The sequence below is a fragment of the Colletes gigas genome, unplaced genomic scaffold, assembly GCF_013123115.1.
Source record: "Colletes gigas isolate AHSC1104 unplaced genomic scaffold, ASM1312311v1 Colletes_gigas_Sc00037, whole genome shotgun sequence".
Classification (NCBI taxonomy): Eukaryota; Metazoa; Arthropoda; class Insecta; order Hymenoptera; family Colletidae; genus Colletes; species Colletes gigas.
The window spans coordinates 1,156,239-1,173,575 of NW_025106666.1; the positions used below are offsets into that span (position 1 = coordinate 1,156,239).

At 33.2% G+C, this 17,337-nt stretch overlaps 1 protein-coding gene across 6 annotated transcripts in view; it reads left to right on the forward strand.

Moving 5' to 3' along the window:
* LOC122402578 (syntaxin-binding protein 5) overlaps window positions 1–17,337 on the forward strand; it is a 53,700-nt gene that overhangs the window by 17,772 nt on the left and 18,591 nt on the right. For 3 of the 6 annotated variants that reach the window (XM_043405500.1, XM_043405502.1, XM_043405501.1), the window contains exons 7-15: window positions 548–752; window positions 1,067–1,142; window positions 1,334–1,488; window positions 1,699–1,990; window positions 2,304–2,547; window positions 3,104–3,357; window positions 3,616–3,805; window positions 10,290–10,583; window positions 12,267–12,735. In XM_043405500.1, the coding sequence (XP_043261435.1) occupies window positions 548–752; window positions 1,067–1,142; window positions 1,334–1,488; window positions 1,699–1,990; window positions 2,304–2,547; window positions 3,104–3,357; window positions 3,616–3,805; window positions 10,290–10,583; window positions 12,267–12,735 (2,179 nt within the window). Of the gene's footprint in view, window positions 1–547; window positions 753–1,066; window positions 1,143–1,333; window positions 1,489–1,698; window positions 1,991–2,303; window positions 2,548–3,103; window positions 3,358–3,615; window positions 3,806–7,281; window positions 7,312–8,780; window positions 8,842–10,289; window positions 10,584–12,266; window positions 12,736–16,623; window positions 16,670–17,337 lie in introns of all 6 variants that reach the window. The other 3 variants (XM_043405503.1, XM_043405504.1, XM_043405506.1) reach the window with 3 other exon arrangements.

Consider the following 17,337-nt stretch of genomic DNA (forward strand, 5'->3'; position numbering starts at 1 on the left):
AAAATAGAAGCCAACTCAAACTTAGCTTGGAATTGTTTGGATCAAGTCAAGTATTTGATTGTTTAAGCAATCTTGACTATCCAAGAAAACTTGATTATGTATTTTTAATAATAAAGTTTCCTTCGATAAGATTTGGGTAAACTTAAATAAAGTCAAGTTTAATTATGATAGCTCTAGAAATGAAAACAAAATTTTGTTCATCACGTTCAATTAATAATCTTTCGTTATATATCCGACTAGATGGTATTTTCTCAAGTTTTATGTAATACTCCAGTTGCTTGGATAATCGAATACATGGTTTGAAAAAATGAGTTTTGCCTTGGTGCGAATTTCAAGTACTCGAACAGCTCTACCACATTCATACTTATTCTCGTTGTGTGTACGTAACTTGTATCATAATTTTACAATAAAATATAGAACCGTATTGCGAGACTTTGTTACAGATATTCATAAACAACTTTCTCCTTATGTGTAGACGGTTAAGAAACACGTATGTACATTGTCGATCGAAATATTTGTTCTTTATGCGTTCAAATTCTGTTTTCAGATGCTGATCGGATACGAATCAGGTCAAATAGTATTTTGGGATTTAAAAACAAAAAATGCGGATTACAGATGCCAAAGCGACGTGCCCTTAAAGTCCATAACGTGGCATCATGAGGGTAAACAGTTTATGTCTAGTCATACTGATGGTTCTCTGTCAACATGGACGGTGCGCCAAGTGAAACCTACAAACGTCACGCATCCACACGGTAAATATCTATTTGTAAATTGCATGATATAATAGTAATAGTAATAGTAATAATTGAAATCGTAAAAAATTCGTTATTCATCTTGCTCTCGTTTGGAAAAGTATCTTAGAACCAGTTCAAACAAAATAGTCTTAGAACGATATATTTCGAGTTATAGGATTTTGTAATTGGTAACTATCAAAAGAAATTTTTTTTAACAAATAGACAATCAAACAGTTAGGTATAATATTAATTGTAATACTACGAAAAAACAAAAAAATCTATACCAAAATAGTGGTACGTCACGAATAGTTGCATTCACATATTTATTACAGCAAAAACTACTAAAGACGGCGAACCAGAACCGTGCAAATTAATTCAAAAAGTTGAGTGGAAGCTTTCTAGATCGGGGTAAGACGTAATTAATATTTTCTTCGATTTTCTACATTAATCGATTAGCTTGAAAATATGAAATTTCGACGTTTACGTAATTCTATAATTCTACAAATTTCACACATCGTGAGATCTCTTTATTGTCATTTTTTTTTATAAGTAGAGATACATCAAATTTGGATAAAATTATATTATTCTCGTTGACATAGGGAAGCATACGTTATATTTTCCGGTGGCTTAGCGTACGATACAACTGGACGAACTCCAAGTATAACGGTCATACATGGGAAGACCACCACTGTACTCGAAATGGAACATAATGTGATAGACTTCATAACACTGTGTGAAAGTCCATGGACCAGTGGTATATAAAACAATTATCAACTTTTCTTCCTTTAAATTCGCCAAAAATAATAACTTATCGACGATAACTAGCTGTTGCATGGGAATATGCACATTTCGATTAATTTTTATAAAATTGATAAAAATGGGGTTGCTCCATTTATATATAATCCTAATTTTGGTAGTGTAATGTCAATAATGGTAACAAATAATTCCGTTTTCATTTGTACAGATTATCAGGATCCATATGCTGTTGTCGTTCTACTACAAAATGATTTGGTTGTGATAGATTTGTTAACTCCCGGATTTCCGTGTTTCGAAAATCCGTATCCGATGGATATACACGAGTCGCCCGTGACGTGTTGTGCGTACTTTGCAGACTGTCCTTCGGATTTAGTGCCAGCTTTTTATTCGGTCGGATCGAAATCTCAGAAAAAAACAGGGTTCAGTGAAAAGGATTGGCCGATATCCGGCGGAGAATGGAGTTCAAGCTCAAGTAGTTATAATGAAATTATTGTTACTGGGTGAGTATTCATATTTAAAGCAATAACTGATGGACAATTAACTGGTTGAAAATACAGCAGATACGATTCATAAAATGTTTTATAAAACGTGGATCCTTGAAAGCAGGAATTTCGTAATTATAAAGTTGCAATGGTAAAATAAATCGTGCAGCTCAGAAAATAAATAAGTTCGTTATTTTTTAAAGTTGTTTTCTCGATACAAGTCATTAATGTTATTCTTAATATGGAGGGCGCCAATTAATCGACGTTGGATACAATAAGTAATTTTATACGATACTGACAGCATGCAACAACAAAAATGTTTCAATTATAGGCATGCTGACGGTAGTATAAAATTTTGGGACGCTTCCGCGGGCACTTTACAAGTCCTTTACAAACTGAAGACGGCGAAACTTTTCGAAAAAGGTAGAACGCGTAGTATAGATTCGGAAGAAGATCCGTTGGCGATACAGCTCATCTTCCTTTGCCCCGAAAGTCGGAAGTTAGCGATCGCCGGAAGCGGAGGACACGTTGTTTTGTTTAAATTCAAAAAAGTAGAGAGTATGTCCGAAGTAGTGGTGAGTAGTCTACTTTTTACCAAACTTTTTCAAAACAATTATTTCATTTTCACCCTTAGTGCTAGATCTACACACATGATGATTAATAACTATCGAAAACCTGAAAATCTATGTTCATTCTGAGTACTCATTTACTCGCTTTCGACAGTTCCAAACATTGGTGTTGCACCGTGTATCGCTCGAAAAATTCATTTATTCGTTTGAAAATTTTGAAAATATTCAGTTTGCTACGGTAATTGTTCTCATCCTCTGTAAGATGTTTCAAAACTATAAGCAAAGATTTAACTGCTACATAGAATTCACAAAAATAAGTTTCAATAAATAGTGTATTATAACGAGTCATGTGTCACGTGTTACATAGTAGTAAATAAGGGTACGTTTGAAAACGAGAAACTCAGAAAAGAGGGAGAAATTTATATTTTAGGATTCTAATTGTCTTAAAACAAGAAATTCCGTTCATATTACGACGATTATGTCACCCTTACGTATCGTAATCTATCGTCGTTCGACGCTTCTTTTGGAAATACAACGGGAAATTTATTTCCGTGCAATATAGACTTTGGAGATATCGTTGACAGCGGAACCGGGAAAGGAGGTGGAAAGCACGTCCGATCACGATTCCCCGGCTGGCAACACTTCCGGAAATAACGAAACGAAAAATCCGGAAGTGCACCAGCCGCTGAAAGTTAAGAGCGGGTTGCAGAAGAGAGCTCCGGGTTTTCAAGCAACGCTGATCTGCTTAATGGTCGCTGCCAGTGGAGAACAGCCCGAAAACATAACGGCTCTCAGTTTGAACTCCTCCTATGGCTTGTGAGTATATCAAATATACATAAATCGATTATTTATTTGCTCCTTGAATGGTCTATTTATCGTAGAAACAAAAATAAATTTGTCAGTTATCAGAGAGAAAGAAAATATTCAAGTTAAATATAGTTCAACGTTTAGATTCCTTGTATCAGTTAATCAGAATAGATTTTCATAAGACTTTTGACCAGAACTTTTCTATAACGATTTGAAACGATTGTTTTGAAAACGTTTTCTGACAGAATGGTGATTATTTGATTGTAGAATGGCTTACGGGAACGAGTCCGGTTTGGTGGTAGTAGACATCGTGCAAAAAATATCATTGGTTGTGTTAAATACGTCGGATATCGGGGGTAGTGCGGACCCATGCCAACGTGCGCTAAGGAGCCCTAAACGTCAAGACGATTTAAAACGAGAAAGCGAAGACAAAGCGAGGAGTCCTAGCACAGATCAGGTAAAATGTATTTCTTTTTTAATTACAATCGTTTTTAACGTTATAATTGTTGCCCTCTCCATTCTTCTAAAATTTGTCTGAAGAAACATTGTGAAAGTTTGATATTTATATATATGCATTTCGCTTTTTCTAGACACTAAAATTAATTATCTTCATTATTGCATGACTGTAAAAAAACTACAGGACTTGAGTGTTCAGTTTGTTACCAAATTTGTAATTATAAGTCTTTTTTTCTTTTGTAAATATTAAAAAACTTCAGTTCTTAATAATGTCGGCGTGATATAACAGCTTTTATACCAATGCCAAAGTAGACATCATTAAATAGTCATTATATCACTCTATCATATCTGTGATAATAGTTTTCCACGAATGTTATTTACGAGCAACGATTTCATATGACGATCCCTTAGGATTATTAATTATAGCATACGAATAAAGACCTGTTACATCAATAAACCATTTTATTTTTCAGAAAAAGTAACTCGTTCATTATTTAACAAAAATTAATATCTTTATTTTCACCCTGTAATTTTTTTTCGAATTATTTCACCCCGAATAGAAATAACAAATTTTTAACAGTTCTTAGGGAGGACGATAATTAACTTTACATTAAACATCTGACACCTAATTAGAGGATCGTTTAAACGAATAAAAATAACGTAGATGATAACGAAACAATATTACTTTACATTAACAAATTAAAACTTTAAATGTAATTTGTATAAAACTAAATATAAAATATGAAATACTCCATCAAAGCTTAATTTTCACCATTCACTTTGTTTTCTTGAACTCATAATTGTCTCGCGTTATTTTAATTCATAAGACGCTTTTAACTAACACATTGTTTATATACAAAATTTTATAGTTAAGTAAGTATGTGATAGTAGTTTTACAAATTCCAAGCAGAAAATTTGCGAACATGTAGACGACGATATATTTTATTAACGTTGTAGTTTATCGATCTAATATTAAAAGAGCTACGATCAAAAAGTACATGCTGGTACTATATTAATTAAAAGTAAATTACTTAATGAAGTAAGCTCTAGGAAAATCCATTTTTCGGATACAATCCTAATCTATATTTGAACGAATCGAGTGACCCTAGTCATTCACATAAAATTCAATTTAATTATTTATAGATTGCTTTTTAAATCTTTCCTAGATTTTCAAATTGAACATGTGCATTTTAAACAACTTCCTAAGTGATAGTTTGCAAAAGAATATTGTAAAAGAAGTTTTGATTAATTTTAAACTTCGACTCGTGGAATTATCGTGAAAAATTATGCATCTTCCAGGAAATATATTTTCTGTTAAAGGATAAACACAGCGAATTTACTCAAAGTTGTACTCGAAACATTTCGATTTTCCTCGATACAGTATCTGACCATTTAATGTAGATTTTTACTATTTAACACAGAACAAACAAGTACCAAATTTCCACCGGTTATAATATTTACATTATACGGCTCAACATGATGTACAATATATAGTAGAGTTCTGCAAAGGGTAGACCTTTTTTAATTTTCATCGGATAGAAGATAAAACGCCCTTGAAAACGAATTTTGTTCCAAGTCGATACCGTAGCTAGTTCTAGAGAAAATTAACTATTTAAGAAAAAGTGCTGGCTAGTAATTACGCAAACATCCTGTATTTAAATTCATCTTCAATTAAATAAACAATTTATGGTCCAGTTTTATCGTACATTAGTCGTACGATTAGTAGGAATTGCTGAAACTTCTTTGGGTATGTAGTGTCAAAGTATGTTAAAATAAACATAGAAGACAACATAAATAATAATAATTGATATAGTCATCGGATAGGGGTTGAAAATCCCTTTAAAATGAGCGTTCGTTAAAATCGATAGCTTTATTAGTTCCGGAGATATAACGATTTTAATTTCAAGTCGATGCGGTGGCTAGTTTCGGAGATACGGTTTGTTTACGTTTCGTTGTTTCGCTCGCGCGAGTTCATTGATCTCGCGCGCGTAGATAGTAAACAGTGCGTAGTAAATTCTTGGAAATACTACGCCCGAAACTAGGTCACGACAGTCACGTACGCGGGACGCACGTAAGACAAAGAGAAAAGTCGGATGACAAGAACCAAAAGCCATTTTAAAGGGGAGGCCTTGCCGCTTCTAACAATGGCTCAATTATAAATAAAACACCAGTAGTTTTGGAACTGCACGCGTCTAAATTTGAACTATTTTTAAGACGCATTGTTAGACTGTTCTAAGACAGTGGAAACTGTAGATTCTCTTCTGTCGTCTTTGCTATAGATATATTTCCTATTTACATAGTAAACTGACCAGAATTTGGTACCAGATTTTATCCGGTTTTTTACAAAAAAATATAAATCATTCAATCGATCAAATGACCGGTCGTGGTAGGTTTAGTGTTAAAGCTTTACTAAAATAGTTAGTGTTTGACAAGATTGGATGAAAATTGCACGGAGTTTTAAATACTGATCTTCTTTCTTTACTTTTTATTTCGAACACCATTGAAAAAATACAAAATCGTTTTAATGGAATGTACTCTTTGTTATAATTGATTGCGTCATTAAGTGTAATAGTACATAGTCATTATTTTCAAGAGTATTTCATTATTTCAACTAGAAAATAATTATTTTATGAAGTGCTTTAAACGTTACATACACTATTATTATCTACTTGGGCTTAATATATAGAATAGTTCTTTTAAATAAGAACATCTAAATGTCATCAACATATTAATGCTTTGTAGCAGTTACTGTGTCATAAATTCGCGCTCAAACGTGCTCAAACTATTATCATATACGCCTCATTAGAGCGATAACCGTGTGTTCAGCTAATTACTCTATTAGATTTCTGTGTATGAGGGAAATTACCATTTCAAAGCTAGATAAATGGTCCGGTACTGAGTATGTCGTGTTTGAGATATTTATTTGTTAGGTTTTACTTGATTCATCTTGCGTGAGTTACTTTTTGGAGTACCAAAAAGTGTAAACAAAAGTTGGTATCCAGAGCAAGTTTCTACAATACTAACAGTTTATTATTAATTTTTTTCCAGTGAAATTTTCACTGATTACTTAGAATCTTTTATGTAATCATACATAGACACGACAAACTTCACACAATATTTTCTGCTTGGAACTTTGCCAGTTAGAAATTTAAGATAAAGAAAGTAGTATTACCGGAATGAATTAAGGAATTTAAAATAACAAACGAGAATGTTATCGGTAACTAGTGGTCAAACTTGTCATTTTCCATGTGCCGAGAATTGAAGTTTAGTTGTAATAGATTTATGTAACTCGTTTTATGTACAAGTAATATTATATCTGAACTTCCAATACCTAACATATTGGTTAAATGTTAGTTGTACTGTTCGTTATAGTTTGGAAAAATCGGCACTATCGTTCTTAATAGTTAAAAAAAAAAAAAAAAGAAATGCTGTATATTTTAATCAGCTACTCATATTTATTGTGCATTTAATGTTTAGCTAACTATGTGTCTACCCACGTTAAAACAAGTAAGAGCAATACTTTTTGTTTGTTAAAGAAACAGTTAGAACTTTTGTTTTGTTTCTATGATACATATGATATTCCTTTATTAATAAACATAAACAAATTCGATAACAGTAGGTAGTAAGTAGTGGACCATATTTTAGTTTTATTTTTAACTTTGGTTTATGTTTAGATTGTCGATCAATGTTGAACATGTAGAAACAAAGAACGAACAAGTAACACGATCGATTTTGTAGCTCCAGAGTATTAGAAAATTACTGTCGTTACAATTATACCTAACGATCTAGTAAGATTTACATGTGCCGATTTTCACATAAACGTTTGATGGAATCTGTGCATGCACAAACAAAATAATACAATGAAATATGCAAGGTGGTGAAACTGAAAACAAATATACATTTAGTATTATACCACGTGTACGAGAACAAGAAATGTATAGAAGGCTTAATAACAATATGGATGTCGAATTGAAATTACTTTTCACAAAGTACACTATAAAACCAACAGTTTGTACGTTCATTGTGTAAACACAGTTAACAGTTTTTACAGTTACGGCATGCTTATACACATAATTGCGATACTTATGAATAAGCAGCTGGTGATGCGAAATAAACTAAACTTTAACCCCTTAACGCTCATATTTTTCGGGTTAACGAAGAATAATCAGTTTTCTTTATTGGATTTGATTCTAAAAATGTGGTTTCCGTTAATTACAATGTTGTATCCAACGTATAATTTGAAGGAAAACAAATATCATCCCTTAAACCATTAGATTAAATAAATATCGTTTTTCAAAGCAGTCAGACTCGGGCATGAACGTTAAGGGGTTAAGGAGGAAGTGCCCAATTTTGAAGTTAAAATATTTTTGAGACTTATTTTTATTATTTATTTAAAAACAGAGTCTCTAGAGAATTTTTTTTATTATTTAAAAAATATTTAACAGAGTGTAATGTTAATAGAATATTATTATCGTTAAAGAAATTTACAGCCGGGCATCATGATTGTCTATTCTTTTTCTTTTTCTTTCCCGGGGATAAAAAAACATCGTAAGGTCAGCATAATACAAAGAATATCCTAAGTATGCCCAATTATGTGACTTATTAAGTAAGAAAAAACGAGCATTTGAACAAGTATTTCGTTTTTGCGAAATTTAGAAACACGTGAACGTGAGTACCAATTAAAAGAGTATTTCTGCGGTGAACGCACGTAGTATTTAATACTATTAACATGTAGGTATTATCGTGCATAAGACATATGCCAACTTATTATATGTACTCAATATAGCTTTGTTTTTTTTATGTCGAAAAAAAATTTATCTAGAAATCGTTACAACGGTATTTCATATTTGCAAATTGAAAACTTGATGAGGTATAATTAGACAACATTGTTGTAACGAGCGTGCTTCATGGCTGATTAATTTTATCCTTACAGATAAACTTGTACACTTGTAACAACGACTTGTGAAATGTTTCAGCTACGTATCATTATTACAACAGTAAATGACAACATTAATCAGGTCATGACGGTCATATCAGGTGATTTCAAATATATATAAACCTAATGAGCATAGTAATTAAGCTAGTCATTCCATAGAATTCTGAAGTCACAAATTCTGAAGCCGTTTTCGAACGTAGAAATTATATCTTGAATCTATTTGACACGTTGACTAAGAATTCTTTGGAATGTCCCCCATTATGCTCGCTTGTAACTATGCTATAACACATAGTTTCCACGTTGACTATATTCGAACACTCTTTGCATTGATATATTTTGTGATAAAGTGTACTATCCATATAGTATATGTTAGAAACAGTTTCAAAGACCAATTCTGTCATTTTCACTGAAATAATCTGAACATTCCGGTGATAGCCTTTTACAAGAGTCGTTCACATTCGTTTACAAATAAGTTACATACACAGGATTTCAACTTATTGATCATGTCACACTTGACCAGAAAGGCAGCCCACACAGATTGTAAATCAGTCCTCTAAATGTATGTATCTGCATGCTTAAAGTTTAGCAAATTTTGGTACAAAGGAGCAAAACTGTCGATAAAACTAACCGATTCGTCCATTTTGGTGCTTCTAGCTAAAGATATCAAGCATTTAGTATGCTATACATAAATATAAGAGTGCACAAACGATGAATCACATTATAATACACAATCCAAATCATTGGTACTAATAAGTTAAGCATATTTTAAGTATTGCGTTAGTATCAGGAAATCTGTAGACACCCTCTACAAATACGTATATATTATTATATTGAGTGCTTATTCAGAATTCAAGCTCGAAAATGCTAACGTTCCGTAAAAGTTTCGTTGTAAAGATTATAATTCAAACAGGACCGATCGTATCATCCTTTAAAACGTTAAAAAATCTAAAAATGTTCTGCATCAACTTGAGTTTCTGGAGAAGCAGTGAATTTCGAATATATACTTTTTGAAAGACTTCCTCCCGTGAAAAAGGATATTAAATGTATCACGATATTGTTTCTATGAGCATCTTAGGTATGCCTTGCATTTAGTGTTAAGACGTGATTGATCTGAGTTCTGTAAAATGTTTAAACTTTAAAGACACCTTCCCTCGTCTGCACTCTTCTACGGTTCCACGTTTCAAATTGTGTACATTTATTTGGGAAGTGACAAGTGACCATACGTTTGCGATATCTATCCGTTTGAAGATTGACCAAAACATTTACATTAATTAATAGATTTTCCGTACTTGTAATTAAATATATGCCCAACACTTAATATTTAATTTTAGATTCGTAAGGTTACGTTATACTTTATGGACATCAGAATAATTTGCGGGGTATACTAACGATAAGCGTTTACTAACAGTATTGAAATAAACGCAATAATGCTGTAGACTGTATGCAAATAACATGTGAAAATTATCTGCTTTTAGAATTAGAATTAAATCTTTTGCTATTTTGTATGCATTGATTTATTGTACAAAATCCAACATGTTAAATTCATCAGACTCACCGAGACTCTACTGTGGCGTCAGAAGCCTCGTTAACAATGGTAACCGACAATGCTCAACATTCTCAACAATGTCCACCTCGCGATGAATTCCAAACCGGAAGTAATAACGAGAAAGGAACCACGGAGGAATCCGTGAACGAAATCCATAAGCCTGGAAATAAAACGAACGAAGAAGATTGCGCAAAAAACCATGGCTGGAAAGGATTTAGCCTGAAGAGGCAGCTCAGCAAGGTTGATCTGAAAATTAAAAGTACTTTCACACCAACTTTGGTGGCGTCTCAAAATGGGGTACTTGTATGCTTTTTATCTTATTTTTAGAAATACTTACTTTATTTGCATCAAAAATCGTTTAATGTTCCGTGTGTGTACTTTCACAAAATGTAACAAATTTCCATCATTGTTTCTCTTAAACGCTTGTTTCTGTCTCTCGTTGCTTAACAAAAAGAGTTATTTAAAGGATAATTTTTTTTTAAACGTAACATAAATGTCCTGATCAATTGTTACTTTCAAAATAAATATAAATGTTAATTAACATTTAAACTAGATTGTAAACATAGTGCTTCTAAAGGTTGAGTTAATACTATTATCGTTTGAAATAACTTGTTGCATATTGAGTCTGAGAAAAACTGTTTTATATAGAATCGAGGCATTGGGGTTTTTATATATTGTATTTTCCAAGATATCAAGGTGATTTTGAATTTTTTAAACCGCGTATAGTTTTTAGTATTAGACTGTAGCTGATAAAAATACCATCATCCTAGGTATGATGTCTTCTAACTTTTGTATTCGTAGAAAGATCACTAAAGCACCCAGTGATTTAACATGAAAATAGTCATTGGCCACTAACAATGCGTTCCTTCCTGTCGGATTTGATGAACAACTGCGACGACAGGAATAATCGTCATTATATTAACAATCAGCTTCAGTGTATGGCTACCTAATGACTCTCTTGCTAGCTGCAGGCGAAAGGGCCTCTTAGGCGAAGACTAAGGGAACTTTGGGACACAGGCAAGAAAGTAACGGGTAGTCTGGCTTTCCTCCCCCGTCATCAAAGTCGTTTTGCATCTAACATCCTAAAAAGAATAGATGGAGACCAAGACAATCAAGATCTAGCCTGTAACCGAGGAGCAAAATGGGGCAGGGGAGGATAGGTGTTTATTTAATTGTTTATCTGCTACGAGTGTCCTGACATTTCTAAGCTGGCTGGGAATAACAGATATCATTCGTCCTGCGTTATTAGGGTTGTCTTGAAAAGGACTCTGTAATGTTAAACTTAGTTTGAAGACTATCCATCTCGATTCTCATCTTGCAGATAAGTTTAATCCTCGTTGGTACCGTCCAGATCCTCTCTTGAAGACCATCAAGATGGGGGTTCTAGATAGTATCAACGAGGTTCTAAGTGCTCTGCATGTTGGGTCATGCAAAATGGATGGCCAGGAAACTACGTTTAACAGCACAGAGTCCTTTTTTTAAACCCCCGTGAAATCTTGGTCTCCATAACGGAGGGCTGCTTGTCTTATTCGAAATAGTCGATCCAGAACGACTTCTTGCGTGCAAGGATCGCTGGAAAATAGATCGATAGAAAAACAGTCTCAGAATTCCCTTAGGGATGTTCACTGTTTATGGTTCTTAGAATCGCAATATCTAATATCTTGGAAAATACAAGGCACGAAAGTACTGAATAGCTTCTGCCAAATAAGTACAATTTAGTACAAAAATCAATTTTAATACTCTGTTAGAGATACCGTTAGAGTAATTCTTTAAAATTACGTTAAACAAGATGTAAATTTCTCGTTATCTGCTATGTTTGTTTCGTTTGACTGTAATGGTAAATGGAATTAATCGTAGGAATTATGTGTGATCGCGATTAATAGCATTAACCTCGTTTGTGCTTTGGATATTGCAAAAGTGTCTGTAGACGAAAATCTCTAAAATGAAAAAAAATCTGTACAAGTACCCCATTGTTAACAGGTAGGCACCGATAGTAGCGGTCAGAAAGCTTCTGTTTTTTACTGTAACATCAACGAATCCGCGAATTCGTTATCTCCAGTCGAAAGTGTCGAAGATGAGTCTTCGGTGTCATCGGAAGGTTCGATATCGGGCCGCGAAAGTCCATTAAACGATGATAAGAAAAGGAATAGTCAGGATGCGAAGAGCCCGATGATCGATGGAGACAATGCTAAGCTATTACGATCTCATAATGACAATGTTGTCGCAACGTCCGACGCTGTACGGCCGGTTAATTTAACCCTGTCTGAAAACGAATTGAAACCGCCACGGCTGAAGAAAATCGTGAAGATGAAACAAGTGAAAAGGGAAGGTCGTTTGTTGTCCGTACCGAATTTAAAGTTTGCGAAAGACGACGCAACGATTTGTGACCTAAGGTGCGAAGAAAACACGGCCCCCGAAACCTTCACCGGCAATCTAATAAGAAGATTCAGTAAGTGTTCAAAATTAGAGTAGAGGAGAGTCTGTGTTGTCCGTGTGCATTTAGAAACGTGATACGTGTTAGAGTGTAATGTAACATGCGAATAATTGAATATATGCGTGTGAGTGTGGGTGAGCATTTAAAAAAATCAATTTTCTTTCAAATCGTCATTGCGTTGACGATTTACTCATTACGTAAAGAAATGATGACTCTGTGTCGATGAGAGCACTTGTTTTACGAGAATTAGATTAATTTATAGGAGAAGCTCGGCTATATTTAAACTGTGCTTTTATTTTTGTCCTTGTTTTAACGAAACTGCCTAGGATGCTCGTAGATTCATGTAAATTAACATCTAGAGGTAACATGAGACAACCAGTGTCTATATAAACTAAGCTTCCGCAATGAGATGTCATGAGTATCAAAGGTTTATGTGAAACTTAACATTGGTTTTTTTTTTAAGGTACATTATACAGTGGCTTATTAGGATTACGAACTTGTTTCGCCTCGTATTTGTTTCCCAGGTACTCTCGCATACGATTCTTCGTTCCATGCTATTTTGAACACTTTTTCTCGCAATTTGTTGTAATCTTTTAAAGTTATTTCAAAGCTGGAACAATTGTAAAATTGTTTTTAGAAGGCTTTCTATCTCAATTTTTACTTTTTTAACTAGGAAGAATGGTTATTATTCGATACTGAATAACATGCCATGAGAAATAATTTTTATTTTCAACGTAAATACTGAAAAGTCCATTATTAAATTTCTATAATTTGTCGATGAATATTAATTTTCTTTCGAAATTTTAAATATTAAAAAACACAGTGTATTCAACTTCTGGCCAAATCCGAAATTTTGCCACAAAAAGTGTTCGATTCGGCATGGAATGATCTTATCGTATACTTGGTTACATTAATACTCGATATGATACTTCGAATATCTCGTAAATGCGAGTAAAAATTAATCACAATAACAGATAAAGACTGTACGAGTTTAAAAGTTATCGCTAACGACGATTAATTCACATAAATCTGAGAATAGACACGAGATACAGGAGCTTGCAAGAGTATAGCCAACCGCAGTACTAAATCCCAAGCTTTTTGTTTGTAACGACTAGAATAATTTTAGAATTTCTGCATGACTGATACAACTACTCTACCACGTAGGAATATCGTTATTTTTTTTTACTTTGGTATCATTGTACACTCTTCGAAGAAATTACAGTCCCTCCCCGTTCTCGCGGAGCATGTACCATTTATTTTTTTCAAACAGGTGACAAAGTATGACTACCAAAACTAAACATAGAAGTTAGTCAGATTTCCAATCGGATCCAACGATCTTCGAAATTAGTCATATTTCTTTCGCTTTCTTTTCTCCCCTCCATTCTCACATCTTCATGAATAACAACAACACAGGTTCTCGAACTTCTGTGTACAGTATTTATTATTTAATATTTAATAATAGCAACGGACTAATTTTCGTTTCAAAGTATAACCAACGAAGCAGAATCTTCTACGCAATACGAAACGAATTATAATATTCCAAAATTTCCAGTAAGCCCTCAGAATTATTTGGTAATTTGAACTATTTATATGATGATACAAAATTAAGATGTTAAATGCATCTTGCTACGATAGTTGGCGAAACTTCATAGTGAGTATATGTGTCACAATATATTAATTCATCAAGTTAAACCAGGGGTTGGTAAACTTTTCTCAAAAGATAAGGCAGAATTTAAACAATTTTATAACCAATAACTTACAGGAATTCATATAACTTAACAGATTTTTTAGAAAATCAACAAGGTTATTATGTTGTTTTAAATGAATTGGCTAATGAAATTTTTCAACGCTCATAGTTTTAATGGAAGGATTATTTATTAATCAAAATATGATCCAGCATATTTGATACATTTTTTTTAAGCCATCGATTAAAGAAATCTTTATTTTATCGATTACTTTTGAACGATATAATAGAGTTACAAACGACTGCAAATTTTTTAACAATACTAATTTGCAACGAAGTACGCCACCCTTGAAATTGTTTTTCTAGTATCAAATATTCGAATTAAATTAACGAATTTGTATAAATAGTTTACCACCCCCTGAGTTAAATCAAAATATCAAAAGATTCTCAAAAACACGCTGTAGAACGACCTTTATGTAACAACCATGAATCATCAAAAAGAAAAGGAAAGTTGCTCATAACAATTCACCGATTTAACGATACGAACGTAGAAAGTTATGTGGAATAAATCGTTCGATGTTTCTTATTGACGATAAATGTAGAGTCTACTATAAGAGTCAGTCAATCAGTTTGATCGGTATTTCAATTTCTGTGTCAGCGTGTAATTACGTTTCAATTAGTCCAAACGCATAGGAAATTAGGAGATCTCCAGAGAGTTTTTTGGAAGAGTGCAGACTCATTTAATTTTAAGCAAGCGATTCGAATACAATTTTCATCTTGTACGCTCAGAGGGTGCCTACATTTTCTATGGCGTTAAAATTCAACGTTCGGAAACCGAAATTTTTGAAAAAAAACACAACATTGAATCGGAGAAGTGTTAGTATAAGGTGCAGAATTAAAATATTTACGTCCACGTGTGTTTCCGTGCCCAGTCTCGAGGTTCGATGTTTATAGATTGTTTGTACAAGATTTAAGGTCAGGTTCACGATTATTCTTTTATCGTGAAGAAGTATTATTATACTATATCCCCTGTATTGTATCATACAACAATATCCCTTTGTATTGTGATATTTTTCATCGGTGCATATACAGCTTGTATCCTATATGCCTTGTTCGTTACTAGAAGGTACTTGTATGTATAATAGCATCTGCATATTCATAGTAGGTACACATACGAATATTTGGAATGCATAGTCAACGTATATTAAAATTATATATTATACATATACATATATATCGTGTTACAGGAAACGGGGGATCTTTTTCAGGATCATCCTGCTGGTTTGAATCAGGAAATTCTTTGTGATCTGAGACCTCATTGTGAAGATGTGAGCTCGAAATTCACAAACGAAACATTCCATAAAATTTAATACATTTTCTTACCGGTTTTAATCATTCTTCGCACTCTGAAATCGAGGACATCTTTATTTTATGATTTAAAAAATATTTATTGCACGAATGCATTCCGAGTTTCTAATCGTGATGGACAAAATTGTTGATATGACAACATTTCACATTGAAAAATATACTTTTTCTCTACTTAGTTAGAAAATGATAGTCTGCCCGATTTATTTAATAGCTGTTTTTTTAAATTAACATGGAGCTTATTTCATTAACGTTTCGCTAATTTTTGGCAAATTTTGACAACCAAAAAAAAGAAAGTTTCATCACATTTTAAACGCGAAATTTTCTTATATCAACGATTCTTTTTACTATGATTGAAAATTCCGGAATTTGATTCTATAATAAATATGCTTAAAGTCAAAGTATACGAGATCCGCAAAGCAATTAAAATCTGTGCAAAAATGTGTTAAATTACACGGAGTTTGTGTTAACGTGTGAATTCCAAGCTCACGTCTCTAAAATAAAGTCTCAGACCACAAACTAATAAGAGCTTTCCGATTTATGTTGGCACGATGTGAATAGATCCTGAAAAATGGTTCGCCATTTTGGGTAACACCTTATATTCGCACTTGTTTTCGACACCCATATGTGTGAATTTCGTTTGAACTTTTTAGACTCCTCCCATTCTTTGTTATTTGCTCCCCTGGTTTGTGAACTGCCGGAATATTCCTTCGGAATGTACCACAAGAGATTACATACTCGATACGTCCTTGAATTTAAAAAAAAAAAACCAAAGTACAAATCGATAAGTTATCCTTGAGCATAATCAATCTATTACTTGAATATGAAGAGATTTTACTTTAACGCTTTTTCAGGTTCAAATCAGTTTTGCGGTCTTCCCCGACAGCAAGGTTGATTCAGGTAAAGACAAGGTTTTTCATATTTTGACAGTTGTTTTATCACCGAGAGAAAAGTATATTTGTTGCGAGACTTTACGTAATAATCTAGGTAATGTTAAGTATTCGTATCTGTTCTTTTAAGTATGTTACGAGCGACTTGATCACTATGGGTCCGATGTAAAAAATTAAAAAACGGTATTATGAGCGATCCATTTGGTTCATTTCGTTCGGGCGTCAAAAACTAAAAGCCTGAGGCAAAATAGGTTTTTGCAGAATTATCTTGCTTTTGTGTTACCCATTGAGTAACAATTAAAACGAATTCATAGTTTTCATACACTGTGTTCAGAATGTACCTCAGACTGGATAATTGAAATATATTTAATTTTGTAATTGTTACAAAGTTCTAGGAAAGCAAAATAACCCTGCGAAACCGAGTCTGTCTAGTGCTCATAGTATTCGAAAATTGAACGAAAACAGAACGAGTGGATCCCCTTTAAGTTCCAAAATTTATGGTCTAAATTTTTGATGGGTGTAGCACTCAAACTAAACGAAATATTTTGTTGTGTAAAAAGGCAAAGAAATTGGAAATATTCTTTCCAACAAAGTTTTGAAATTATCATCTTTCACAGCTTCTAAGTTAATTGTGTTTAGAATTCTTTGGATTATAGTGAACAAATCTTCGAACTTTTC